Raw genomic sequence first — 13,451 nt, forward strand, 5'->3', positions numbered from 1 at the left:
ACGGACCCAAGTAGTTCGAGAAGCTCAACGAGAGAAACTTTTTAGGGCTCTGTCCGGTCCTTCGAAATCAACATCGGTACTGAGGTCGGCGGCAGCATTGACGTCAGGACCAGAGGTAATGGCTGCTGAGAGACCAAGTCACGCTGGGAGCAGTAAGGCATCAAGTGGGTCTCCACCTGCCTCGAGGCCTCCTGCTATGCAGGCCCCCCGGGACCGACCGTCATCAGACCCAACTCCAAGGAGACGTGAGGATTCCACGTCGTCCTCGTCAGTACAGAGGAATCTCGATGACGGGCATCGAGGGAAGGCAATGAAGCACCATCATCGATCTCCTTCAACACACGGTGCCGGAAGCTCCAGCATCAGCGCCGAGAGGATCGCTCCCCCTCTATATAGGAGATGCCGATGTGCTGGTCTCTTAGCAGCCCGATACCTGCACCTGAGCCTCAGCAGATCCTGCCACCGCTGTTCCACTACCCCCGCAGCCTTCTCCGATGGCGGCTCTCGATGAGCATATCCGGGCCCTACTTCCAGTGCTTCTGGAAGGATTGCTGAGCCAATCTGCTTCAGTATTGGGGGTTCTTGCGCCTTCCATGCCATCTGCTGCAGCGGCATCTGGCCCTTCCCCTGTGGTGAGGTCCACGTCCTCGGTGCCACTTGTGGCACCGGTGTCGGCTGCCACCCAGGTCAACTCCCCTTCGACGTTGGTGGAGGAAGCTTCGCCTCAACCATGTGGGCGTCGGCCTCTCGACATCACCATCGAGGACGTTAATTTTTGGCGTCGAGGCAGGCTCAGTCTCGGAGTTTCCTCAAAAGAGCCAAGAGTACTAGAGACTATGCCTACGTTGGTGGCTCACTTAAAGTCAGCCTCCATTGAAGAGATTTGTAAGGCTGCAACGTGGTCATCAGTCCACACATTCACATCTCACTACTGCCTCCAGCAGGATACCTGAAGCGACAGTTTGTTTGGGCAGTCAGTGCTGCAGAATCTGTTTGGGGTTTAGAATCCAACTCCACCCCCCTAGGCCTGTTTTTATTCTGTTCTAGGGTGCACTCTCAGATATGTTATGTCCTCACCGTTGCGAGGCCCAATTTGACCAATGTTCATTGTTTTGAGTGAGCCTGGATGCTAGGGATACCCCACGTGTGAGAATAAGCAGCCTGCTTGTCCTCGGAGAAAACGAAGATACTTACCTGTAGCAGGTTTTCTTCGAGGAAAGCAGGCTGATTATTCTCACAATCCCTCCCTCCCCTTTGGAGTTATTTGTTATGCTTTTTGATTTAATGAGGTACGTGCTCGCGTGGCAGGCGGGAAGTCGGTACGCACTGCACGCGCACCAGAAGACTCCAGCAAAACGTTTTTTGTTTTTTGCTGTGCAAAATGCCGGTTCCCGGGCCAACGCGGACATCGACCCACAAGTGAGACTAAGCAGCCTGCTGTCCTCGGAGAAGACCTGCTACAGGTAAGTATCTTCGCTGTATGTGAAATGGCACCTAGAGCTTCTGAAATTTACTTCAAAACCTCATAAATGATCCTACAGGTACCTCAGAAGAGCCATAAATGTAACATGCATTTATATTATATTTGTTTTGTTTTCATCTAAAAATGTCTTAATTTTCACAGTGTGAAGAAAATACAAACTTTCAGGACCCTAATCGCTACCTCAAACTTCTCTTTTCAAAAGGAAATGTTCTTGGGAACAACAACCAAGTAGCCAAAACCACTAAAGAATCCTTTTGGATCACCTCTTTTCTTTGTTCTACAAAACTCACACAAAACGGTAAGTCAGAATGGCACTAATTTAAATTATTCAATCTGCAGTTGAGTTTTTAATTAGAATAAACATTTGTGTTTCATCAAATTAGCTATTTACTTTGCACTATTATAATGATACAGAGAAACAACTGCATGTGAAAAAATATTGATTTCATTTCCAGGAGCAAAAACTTAGGGGTCCTTTTACTAAGGTGCGCTGAAAAATGGGCTGTGCTAGTGTAGGCGCGTGTTGTGGACACACGCAGATCCATTTTTCAGCGTGCCTGTAAAAAAGGCCCTTTTAAAATTTTTCCCAAAAATGGACGTGCAGCAAAAGAAAAACTGGCACGCGTCCATTTTGGGTCTGAGACCTTACTGCCACCCAAAGACTTAGCAGTAAGGTCTCATGCGGTAACCGTGCGGTAATTGTCTACATATGTAGAATGACGATTACCGCCCAGTTTCTGCCACCTTCAAGAAAATAAAAGTATTATCTGGCGCATGTATCGGACGCTCGTAAAAATCAAAATTACTGCCCAGACCACACAGTAGCTGGGCAGTAACTCCAAACAGATGTGCATAGCTTAGTAAAAGGGCCCTCGGAGCGCCTTCCTCCAACACTGACAAGATTGAGGGGTGTGGTAGTGATGGGCAGAGCTAGCTCATCTACTATGCAGACCAGGGGACCGCCTAGGGTGGTACATTTTAGTAGGTGGCATTGGCGCTTGGTCTAAAGATTCCCTCCCCTTCCTTTCCTCTCCCTACCTCCCCCTCGCCCTGCCACACAAGGTGTTCAGGCCTTACCTTCCTTCCTTTGGATCAGTACATAAGTACATAAGTAATGCCATACTGGGAAAAGACCAAGGGTCCATCGAGCCCAGCATCCTGTCCACAACAGCGGCCAATCCAGGCCAAGGGCACCTGGCAAGCTTCCCAAACGTACAAACATTCTATACATGTTATTCCTGGATATAGCAGTCGGCAGCTAGAGAAAATGCATGGTGATTGGTGTGGGGTCTTGAGCATCCATGTATGGTCAAGGCCTGTCAGCTCCCACCCCCTCCGAAATAGGTTCAGAGCGAAAAGGCAGGACGCAGTACAGAGAAGATTCTGGCATCAATTGCAGGGCAGCGTTCGTGAATTGCCGCTGTTGCCAGCAACCTCTAGAAGGCAAGTGAAGGTAGACTCAGGTGTGGGGGTTGAGAGAGAAAGATGGAGATGTCAGATTGGTAGGGTTACCATATTTTCCATTAAAAAAAGAGGACACAAAATATGACCCTGTACTGCCCCCTGTCACACCCCACCCCATCCCTGCCTCACCCACTGTTACTTTGACCCCTCCCCAAGAAAGCTAAATTCCCCCTCTCTCCCCCCCCCCCCCATGTATATCTCCTCACCAATTTTCCAGCCTCCCACTACCCACATGACTCCAGGACCATTCACTACCCCTCCCCTCCTCTACCTAATTGTAGTGCCCTGGTGGTGTAGTAGCCTCTTTGAGGCAAGAAAGAGCCCCCTCTTTCCTGCCTGGCGCGACTGTAGACCTCTCTTGCTCCCGGCGCCACTTCAAAATGGCTGCTGAGAGTTCAAGCAGTGACCTTACAAGACTTCTCGGAAGTCTTGCGAGGCTGCCTCTTGAATAGATGGAGCAGGGATAAGGGATTTAGATTTGTTAGAAACTAGCCAAAATTCTGGGGAAGGGGGAGCCTGTTCCGAAAGGATGGGCTCCACCTTAACTAAAATGGGGGGGGGGGGGGGAGACTATATTCGCCAGGAGTGCATGGTTTGGTGTGGAGTATCCTTGAAGAATACTATTGATACAAGATCTTTAGGGAATCCCGATACAGAGGTTTCAATAATGGTGAAAGAAAGCCAGGAGTGTTCAATGGGAGAACAGAGTAAAGGATGAAAATTATCCCCATTAACTTCAAAGCAGCCTATAGATGCAAGGAAAAAAGACAATTTGAATACAAATAATAGAAGCCTTAAAAATAAGATAGGAGAATTAGAGTATATAGCACTAAATGAAGAGGTAGATATAATAGTCATTTCAGAAACCTGGAGGAAGGAGGACAATCAATGGGACACTGGGTTAGCAGGGTACAAATTATATTGTAATGATAGAAAGGATCAAATTGGAGGGTAGGTTTTGCAGTATGTTAAAGGGGGAATTGAGTCAAATAAAATAAACATTCTACATGAAACAGATAGCAGCATGGAATCTTTATGGTTAGAAATTCCAGGTGTGAAGGGAAGGAGTATACTGGTAGGGATGTACTACCATCTGCCAGGACAGAACAAACAGACAGATGAAAATATGCTTACAGAAATTAGGAAAGCTGGCAAAATGGGCAACATTATAATAATGGGTGATTTCAGTTATCTTAATATTGACTGGATAAATGTTACATCAGGGAGTGCTAGAGAATTAAAATTTCTAAATGTAAAAAATGACTGTTTCATGGAGCAACTGGTACCCAATGAGAGGGGGAGTTATTTTGGATCTAAACCTTAGTGGAATGCAGGGCATAGTTAGAGAGGTAACAGTGTTGGATCCGCTGGGAAACAGTGATCATAACATGATCAATCTGAGCTGATATCTGTAGTGAAGTCAGTAAGGAAATCTACTGTAGCAGCTTTTAATTTTTGAAAGGGCAACTAAAACAAAATGAGGAAAATGGTTAAACAGAAGCTGAAAGGATTGGCCACAAAAGTTAGGACTTTAAATCATGTGTAGACATTGTTTAAAAATACCATAATGGAAGCCCAGACTAGATGCATTCCACATATTAACAAAGGTGGAAAAAAGAGCAAACAACAGCCAGTGTGGTTAAAAGATGAGGTGAAAGAGACTATTACAGCCAAAAGAACATCGTTCAAAAAATAGAAAAAGTTTCTGAATGAAGAAAATAAAAAACAACATAAGCATTGCCAAGCCAGATACAAAGCATTGATAAAGAAGGCTAAAAGAGAATATGAAGAAAACCTTGCTGTGGAGACAAAAACTCGTAGTAACACTTTTTTCAGGTATATCAAAAGCAGGAAGCCTACGAGGGAATCTGAGGGACTATTAGACCATGAAGGTGCAAAAGGAGCACTCATGGAAGACAAGGACATAGTGGAGATATTGAATGAATTATTTGCTTCGGTCTTTACAGAAAAAGATGTAAGAGATCTGCCTGTACCAGAATCATTTTCAGGGGTGACAATGCGGAGGAACTGAAACAAATTTTGGTGAACTTGGAAGATGTTCTGAGCCAAACTGACAAGTTAAAAACTAATAAATCACCTGGATAGGATGATATACACCCCAGGGTATTGAAAGAACTCAAACATGAAATCACTGATCTGCTGCTAATGATCTATAACCTGTTATTAAAATCGTCCATAGTACCTGAAGACTGGAGGGTGGCTAACGTGACACTGATTTTTAAAAAAGGTTCCAGGGGAGATCCAGGAAATTATAGACCGGTGAGTCTAACGTCGGTGCCGGGGAAAATGGTAGAGGCTATTATTAAAAACAAAATTACAGAGCACATCCGAGGACATGGATTACTGAGACCAAGTCAGCACGGCTTTAGTGTGGGAAAATCTTGCCTGACCAATTTACTTCAATTCGTTGAAGGAGTAAACAAACATGTGGACAAAGGGGAGCCGGTTGATATTGAGTATCTGGATTTTCAAAAGGCGTTTGACATGGGGCCTCATGAAAGGCTACAGAGGAAATTGGAGGGTCATGGGATAGGAGGTAATGTCCTATTGTGGATTAAAAACTGGTTGAAGGATAGGAAACAGAGAGTGGGGTTAAATGGGCAGTATTCACAATGGAGAAGGGTAGTTAGTGGGGTTCCTCAGGGGTCAGGGCTAGGACTGCTGCTTTTTAATATATTTATAAATGATTTAGAGATGGGAGTAACTAGCAAGGTAATTAAATTTGCTGATGACACAAAGTTATTCAAAGTCGTTAACTCGCGACAGGATTGTGAAAAATTACAGAAGGACCTTACGAGACTGGGAGACTGGGCAGCTAAATGGCAGATGACGTTTAATGTGAGCAAGTGCAAGGTGATGCATGTGGGAAAAAATAACCTGAATTATAGCTACGTCATGCAAGGTTCCACGTTAGGAGTTACGGACCAAGAAAGGGATCTGGGTGTCATCATTGATAATACACTGAAACCTTCTGCTCAGTGTGCTGCTGCGGCTAGGAAAGCGAATAGAATGTTGGGTATTATTAGGAAAGGTATAGAAAACAGGTGTGAGGATGTTATAATGCCGTTATATCGCTCCATGGTGCGACCGCACTTTGAGTATTGTGTCCAATTCTGGTCGCCGCATCTCAAGAAAGATATAGTGGAATTGGAAAAGGTGCAGCGAAGAGCAACGAAAATGATAGCGGGGATGGGACGACTTCCCTTTGAAGAAAGACTAAGGAGACTAGGGCTTTTCAGCTTGGAGAAGAGACAACTGAGGGGAAACATGATAGAGGTATATAAAATAATGAGTGGAGTGGAACAGGTGAGTGTGAAGTGTCTATTCACGCTTTCCAAAAATAGTAGGACTAGGGGGCATGCGATGAAACTACAGTGTAGTGCATTTAAAACAAATAGGAGAAACTTTTTCTTCACTCAACGCGTAATTAAACTCTGGATTTCGTTGCCGGAGAGCGTGGTGAAGGCTGTTAGCTTGGCAGAGTTTAAAAAGGGTTTCGACAGTTTCCTAAAGGACAAGTCCATAGACCGCTACTAAATGGACTTGGGAAAAATCCACAATTTCGGAAATAACATGTATAGAATGTTTGTGCATTTGGGAAGCTTGCCAAGTGCCCTTGACCTGGATTGGCCGCTGTCGGGGACAGGATGCTGGGCTCGTTGGGCCTTTGGTCTTTTCACAGTATGGCATTACTTATGTACTTATAAAGAATAAAATTACAGAACACGTAGACAAACGTTTTATGGGACAGAGTCAGCATGAGTTCAGCCAATTTGCTTCATTTCTTTGAAGGCATGCATAAACTTGTCAATAAAGGTGAACCGGTTGATGTAGTGTATCTAGATTTTCGGAAAATGTTTGACAAAGTGTACCTCATGAGAGACTCCTGAGAAAATTAAGGAGTCATGGTATAGGAGGCAGCGTCCTTCATGGATTAAGAACTGGTTATTGGACAGAAAACAGAGGGTAGGGCTAAATGGCCATTTTTCTCAATGGAGAAGGGTGAATAGTAGAGTGCCATAGGAATCTGAACTGGGGCTGGTGCTATTTAACATATTTATAAATGATCTGGAAATTGGATCGACGAATGAGGTGATTAAATTTGCAGATGACACTGAACTATTCAAAGCTGTCAAAACGCATGTAAATTGTGAAAAATTGCAGGAAGACCTTAGGAAACTGGAAGATTTGTCATCCAAATGGCACATTAAATTTAGTGTAAACAAATCAAACTGATGCACATTGGGAAGAATAATCTGATGCTAGGGTCCGCTTTAGGAGTCAGTACTCAAGAAAAAGACCTACGTGTCATTGTAGACAATATGCTGAAATCTTCTGCCCAGTGTACAGCAGTGGCCAAAAAAGCAAACAATGCTAGGAATTGTTAGGAGAGGGATTCAAAATAAGACCAAAAATATTATAATGCCCCTGTATCACTCCATGGTGTGACCTCATCTTGAGTACTGTGTTCAATTCTGGTCACCGTATCTCATTTAAGATATAGTAGAATTAGAAAAGGTTCAAAGAAGAGCGACCAGAATGATAGTGGGGATGGAACTGGTCCCATATGAGGAAAGGCTAAAGAGGTTAAGGAAAAGAGACTGGGGGGTTGATATGATTGAGGTCTGTGGATAGAGGGAAATCGATTTTTCACTCATTCAAAAAATACAAAGACCAGGGGACATGTGGAGGGGCATTTTCAAACGGGGATGCCCATCTCTAAGGGCGTCCTGACGAAGGGGCGGGGAAACTCGTATTATTGAAACAAGATGGGCATCCATCTTTTGTTTCGATAATACGGTCGGGGACGCCCAAATCTCAACATTTAGGTCGACCTTAGAGATGGTCAACCTAAATGTAGAGATGGTCGACCTTAGAGATGGGCGACCTCAGTTTTCGCCGATAATGGAAACCGAGGACGCCCATCTCAAAAACGACCAAATCCAAGGCATTTGGTCATGGGAGGAGTCAGCATTCATAGTGCACTGGTCCCCCTCACATGCCAGGACAACAACCGGGCACCCTAGGTGGCACTGCAGTGGACTTCACAAATTGATCCCAGGTGCATAGCTTCCTTTATTTTGGGTTCTGAGCCCCCTAAAACCCACTCCTCACAACTGTACACCACTACCATAGCCCTTAGGGATGAAGGGGGACACCTACATGTGGGTACAGTGGGTTTCGGGTGGGTTTTGGAGGGCTCACATTAACCTCCACAACTTTAGCAGGTGGGGGGGGGGTGGGCCTGGGTCCGCCTGCTTGAAGTGCACTGCACCCACTACAAACTGCTCCATGGACCTGCATACTACTGTCATGGAGTTGGGTATGACGTTTGAGGCTGGCATAGAGGCTAGAAAAAATGTTTTTTTAATTTGTTTTTGGGTGGGAGGGGGTTGGTGACCACTGGGGGAGTAAGGGGAGGTCATCCCCGATTCCCTCTGGTGGTCAGTTCAGGCACCTTTTCGAGACTTGGTCCTGAAAAAAAAGGGACCAAGTAAAGTCGGCCAAATGCTCGTCAGGGACGCCCTTCTTTTTTCCAATATCGGCCAACGACGCCCATGTACTAAGCACGCCCCATCCCACCTTCGGTACACTGCCGACATGCCCCTGGGAACTTTGGTCATCCCCACGACGGAAAGCAGTTGAGGACGTCCAAAATTGGCTTTTGATTATGCCGATTTGGGCGATCCTGAGAGAAGGACACCCATCTCCAGATTTGTGTTGGAAGATGGGCGTCCTTCTCTTTCAAAAATGCCCCTGACAATGAAATTGTATGAAAATACTTTTAAAACAAATATGAGGAAATATTTTTTCATGCAAAGAATAGTTAAGCTCTGGAACTTGTTGCTGGAGGATGTGGTGATGATGGTTAGTGTATCTGAGTTTTAAAAAGGTCTGGACACGTTCCTGGAGTAAACGTCCATAGCTTGTTGAGATGGACATGGGGAAGCCACTGCTTGCCCTGGGATTTATAGCATGGAATGGTACTACTAGGTGACTTTCTGCCAGGTACTTGTGACCTGACGACTGCTGGAAGCAGGATACTGGGCTTGATGGACTATTGGTCTGACCCAGTATGGCTATTCTTATGTTCTTACATGTATATTCAGCTAAATATGTACCCTATTACGTTAAGCAGCAGGGTCTGCATTTAACTCAGTGTGGTCCCCCTACCAGCTGAAAATTTATCCCACCTCTTTTTGCATTATTAAATAAAAGTTGAATGAGTTCCAATTTGATTTCCTGGCATCATGAAAGATGAAATTGCTAGGCTGAGAAGTCTTATTGTTAATCTAGCTCACTCAGTTTTGTTTTATAAACATAATTTCAAATTTTGAATAAGCAGATCTAGCAATAAAATATTGAGACTAAGGAGGGGAAGTTATCAAGGTTGGGTAAAAGGGAATTACACTGCACCTTGAATTACCATGGGAATCACCAAGCTGCAGTGTCTCAGTATCACAGGTTGCTGACTCTTTTGGTAAGAGAATAACACTGCTTGTGAGCCACCTCATAAACAGTGTTATTGTACCACCCAGGAGCATCGGCCCACCAAACCATGACCCGATGCTCCCAGGCCCCACATTAAAGGGACTGGCACCTGTCCCCAGCAGCAATGGCCAGATCCTCCTCCTCCTCCTCCCCATGCTGAAAGCTCATCTTCATACTCCCTCCCTTCAATCAAGCCCCCCAGCTCAAAGCGCCCTCTTAGTGGCTGACCCTCCCACTCTTAAGTTTTGCCTCCCCCATTCGAAGTCCCCCCATGCTCCCAAAGCCCTCCCCCCTTACAGGCTTACCTTACTCTAAATCCCTAGTTAATGTGCAGTGAGGAACAATCCCAGTCACATCTGCCCTTCTGGTGTCTTCCTCCAAAATGGCATCAGGAACTCCTAGCATACTGTTACAGTATTACTGCAGGGGGCCATATTTCCATGTAAGGGCATCTACATCTCATTACTATGTAACATGTGGTGACCTAATTATGGCTACTTTAAGGCACCACAACCAATGTTAGTGTCCTTTAGCATGCATTAAGGGGCAAATAATGTGGGTTAATGTCCTAACATAGCTTGATAACTAGCCCCCTAAGAGTGATAAGTTGCTGCTCTGCTGTCGACAGAAGGGAGTTGAGGGAAAAATGGGCCTTCATATACCACCATCTACTATGTTACTATAGACATGCATTTGTGATTCTGAACATTAAACGCCTGGTTTTAATATAGAAACACAGAAAAGATTAGAAGATAAGGACCACGTTTTTCCAGCCTATGGAAAGAAAAGACTTTCTTCCACTTTGATCCTTGCTTTATTATAAACTATTTTGTGTATTTGGTAGGGGACATGCTGGATCTTCTCAAGTGGCGAGCCCATCCGGAAAAAATATCAAGTTGTTTATCCAAATTAAAAGAAATAGATGGTTCAGAAATAGTAAAGGTAAAACGTGGCTTTTCAGATTACAATTTCAATTACAAAATGTGTTTGGGGGGGGGGGGGGGGGAAATGTCTGTTAATTAATATTTGTCTTCCTTCATAGTTTCTGCAAGACACTTTGGACACTTTATTTGGCATTTTGGATGAAAATTCTCAAAAGTATGGGTCAAAGGTATTTGATTGTTTGGTGAGTATTGATATTCCTGCACTGTGTCTAGTTTAAAAGAACCTAAATTTAAAAAAAAAAATGATTTCATAAAGTTTGTATTATAACTTGCATTTTTTTCAATTTAGGTTCATATAATTAATTTGCTGCAGGACAGCAAGTTTCAACATTTTAAGCCAGTAATGGACACTTACATTGAGAGCCATTTTGCAGGTGCCTTGGCATACAGGTAGATTCTTTAATCTTCTAGTTTGGTTGTACATTTCTCCACTCAAATTACATTGAAAGCTGACAGCTATTCCATTAAGCCATTTTTATTTATTGTTTTAGAGAATTGCATTGAATCACCCTTTCTATCCAGATGTGATAGCTTTGTTGATGAATTATACTGTTCATCCAGCAGTGGATCTTAGCATCTAAATGGTTTATACTCAAAGATAGTCCCAGAGCCCCATTTGATACTTGGAGTCAGTTTTTTCAAAGAAAGAAAGTATGCAAAAAAGCTCAAGGCATTTTCTCAGAATCTACAGGTTTAAAGGTTCAGTGAGGACTGTATAAATTCATTTTTAGCTACTTCTTGTTCCATTTTATTGCAGAATCAAATTTTGATTTGCAGGTAAATTGGCTGTCATTGCCAAACCCCTGTCTCAAAAACTGATAAGTTTGAACGTAGATATTAAAATTTGCTTTAAAAATATTATTAAATCCTTGGTTGTAAGGCTAACAAATTTTAAGTTAATTTGCATACTTTAAAATTACCAATCTCTTTTCCTCGATTACTCTTCAGTAGATGCATCATCAACATATGGTGAATAATAATATTTATTAATTTTGCACTGGTTATATATTCTAAGATGCCATTAGTGATGAGTTTAAGGAGTGGCTTCAATGAACGATGACTTCAAAAGTAGAAAGTAGGTGTAGTAAAGGATAATATAATGTGTTAGCCTCCAAGAGCAAGAAGGCTGACTACTATCACAGTGGTCCTTTGAACTGGTAGATGAAGGCACTGAGGACTTCTGACCTGGAGGAGGTTTCTACTGTAGATGCTGGTGAGCAGAACAACGTAGGTTACCCAGTGAGGTCACTTGGGAGGTAGAAGGAGAGAAAACCACGACTAGAACAAAAAAATTTTGAAGAATACCGCTTGTAGTACCTTCGAGTGGAGGAGTGGCCTAGAGGTTAGTGCAGTGGACTTTGATCCTGGGGAAATGAGTTTGATTCCCACTGCAGCTCCTTGTGACTCTGGGCAAGTCACTTAACCCTCCATTTAACCCTCCATTGCCCCGGTACAAAATAAGTACCTGAATGTATGTAAACCCTTTGAATATAGTTGCAAAAACCTCAGAAAGGCGGTATATCAAGTCCCATTTCCCTTTCCCTTCGGTGTGAAAGAGTATGCAGAAGTGCTCCTCAGTCCTCAATTTCAGCCCACCTTGTCAAGGCATAGCTGGGAAGTTCAGAGGCAAGGGTGGTACCCAGGAAAGGAACTTAAATGCTTAAATTAACTTGGAAAATTGCCATCAAAACATAAAAATGAGATCAAAATTGCAAAAACTCAGTACTATAACAAAATAATTGGTGGTAATTTCCTTTATACCAGTAAACTTTTCAATCTGATAAAAAGCCTATTATCCACAAAAGAAATAACCACAACCACAGAGACCCCACTAGCAGAGCAACTGGCTACTTTTTTAGAACAAAAAATAGTTAAAATCAGAGGAGTCCTCAAATTAAAAATCAACCATCAAGCTATTTACGAAAAACAGTCAGACACACATAAAGGAATAGCCACCAACAGAATCTGGTTGTCCTTCCAACTTACCAACCCATGACACAGTTAAAACATTACCTCCTAAAATATTCACCCTCACAATTCATACTAGATCCTTGTCCTAGTTACCTTATGAAGGAAGCTCCTAATATATTCATTAATCTGCTTCAGCTGAGCATATCGCCTTCCTACTATTCCACAGCACTTTCCCTGATAATAAAAGTTCTATTATCCTAACACCAATACCAAAAAACAATTTGGTCACCATAACTGATGTAACAAACTAAAGACCAGTAGCCTCCATTCCTTTGATGATAAAGGCAATGGAAGGAATAGTAGCAGCACAAAATATGGACTACCTTTCACATTTCTCCCTACTACACAAATCGCAATCAGGTTTCAGACCATACTATAGCACCGAGACTGTTCTTACTACCCTAGTATCAAATCTCAGAAAAGAAATTAGCATAGGGTCTAAGATCTGAATAATGCAGTTTGTTATAGTAGATCATAATAGTAGAATCTCTAGCGCATTCGTTATAGTAGATCATAATATCCTACTAATCATACTAGACAACTTTGGCATATGTGACAAAGTTCCACAAATTGTTTCAAGGATTCCTGAAATCAAGATCTTACAAAGTGAAAATGAAAGGAACCTTATCCTCTCCTTGGTCACCGGATTGTGGCGTCCCTCAGGGCTCTCCACTGTTGCCCATTCTGTTTAATGTAATGATGTCGGATATAACAAAAGAGAGGGAACGAAGTACAAACTAAAGTCCAAACAAAAAAAAACAGCACCACGGGCCTTTAAAAATGGAACACAGTTCTTTAATGAATGAGCCTTGACAAAAAGACCCGACACGAGCAGTGTTTCGGTGACTAGCACCTGCGTCAAGGGTCACAGTGATGACGTGGAAAACTTGGGGAATAACTCGAATATATTCCTCTACAATATATTATTCCTTACCCCACGTCTCATGTAGTAAAAGCTACAAAGCACCAAGGCACTTTCACTTTCTGTATCAAAATGGATGAAACCTTATCCTCTCCTTGGTCACCGGATTGTGGCGTCCCTCAGGGCTCTCCACTGTTGCCCATTCTGTTTAATG

General features: G+C 43.2%; 1 protein-coding gene across 1 annotated transcript in view; it reads left to right on the top strand.

Annotated features, from left to right (window-relative positions):
• The window catches only part of DOCK4 (dedicator of cytokinesis 4), a 798,954-nt gene that overhangs the window by 354,158 nt on the left and 431,345 nt on the right, over positions 1–13,451 (top strand). Inside the window, 4 exon segments of the mRNA XM_030215964.1 lie at positions 1,625–1,781; positions 10,305–10,402; positions 10,503–10,586; positions 10,694–10,794. Of these exon segments, the coding sequence (XP_030071824.1) occupies positions 1,625–1,781; positions 10,305–10,402; positions 10,503–10,586; positions 10,694–10,794 (440 nt within the window).

Source organism: Microcaecilia unicolor, chromosome 10 (assembly GCF_901765095.1).
Source record: "Microcaecilia unicolor chromosome 10, aMicUni1.1, whole genome shotgun sequence".
In the NCBI taxonomy this organism is placed as follows: Eukaryota; Metazoa; Chordata; class Amphibia; order Gymnophiona; family Siphonopidae; genus Microcaecilia; species Microcaecilia unicolor.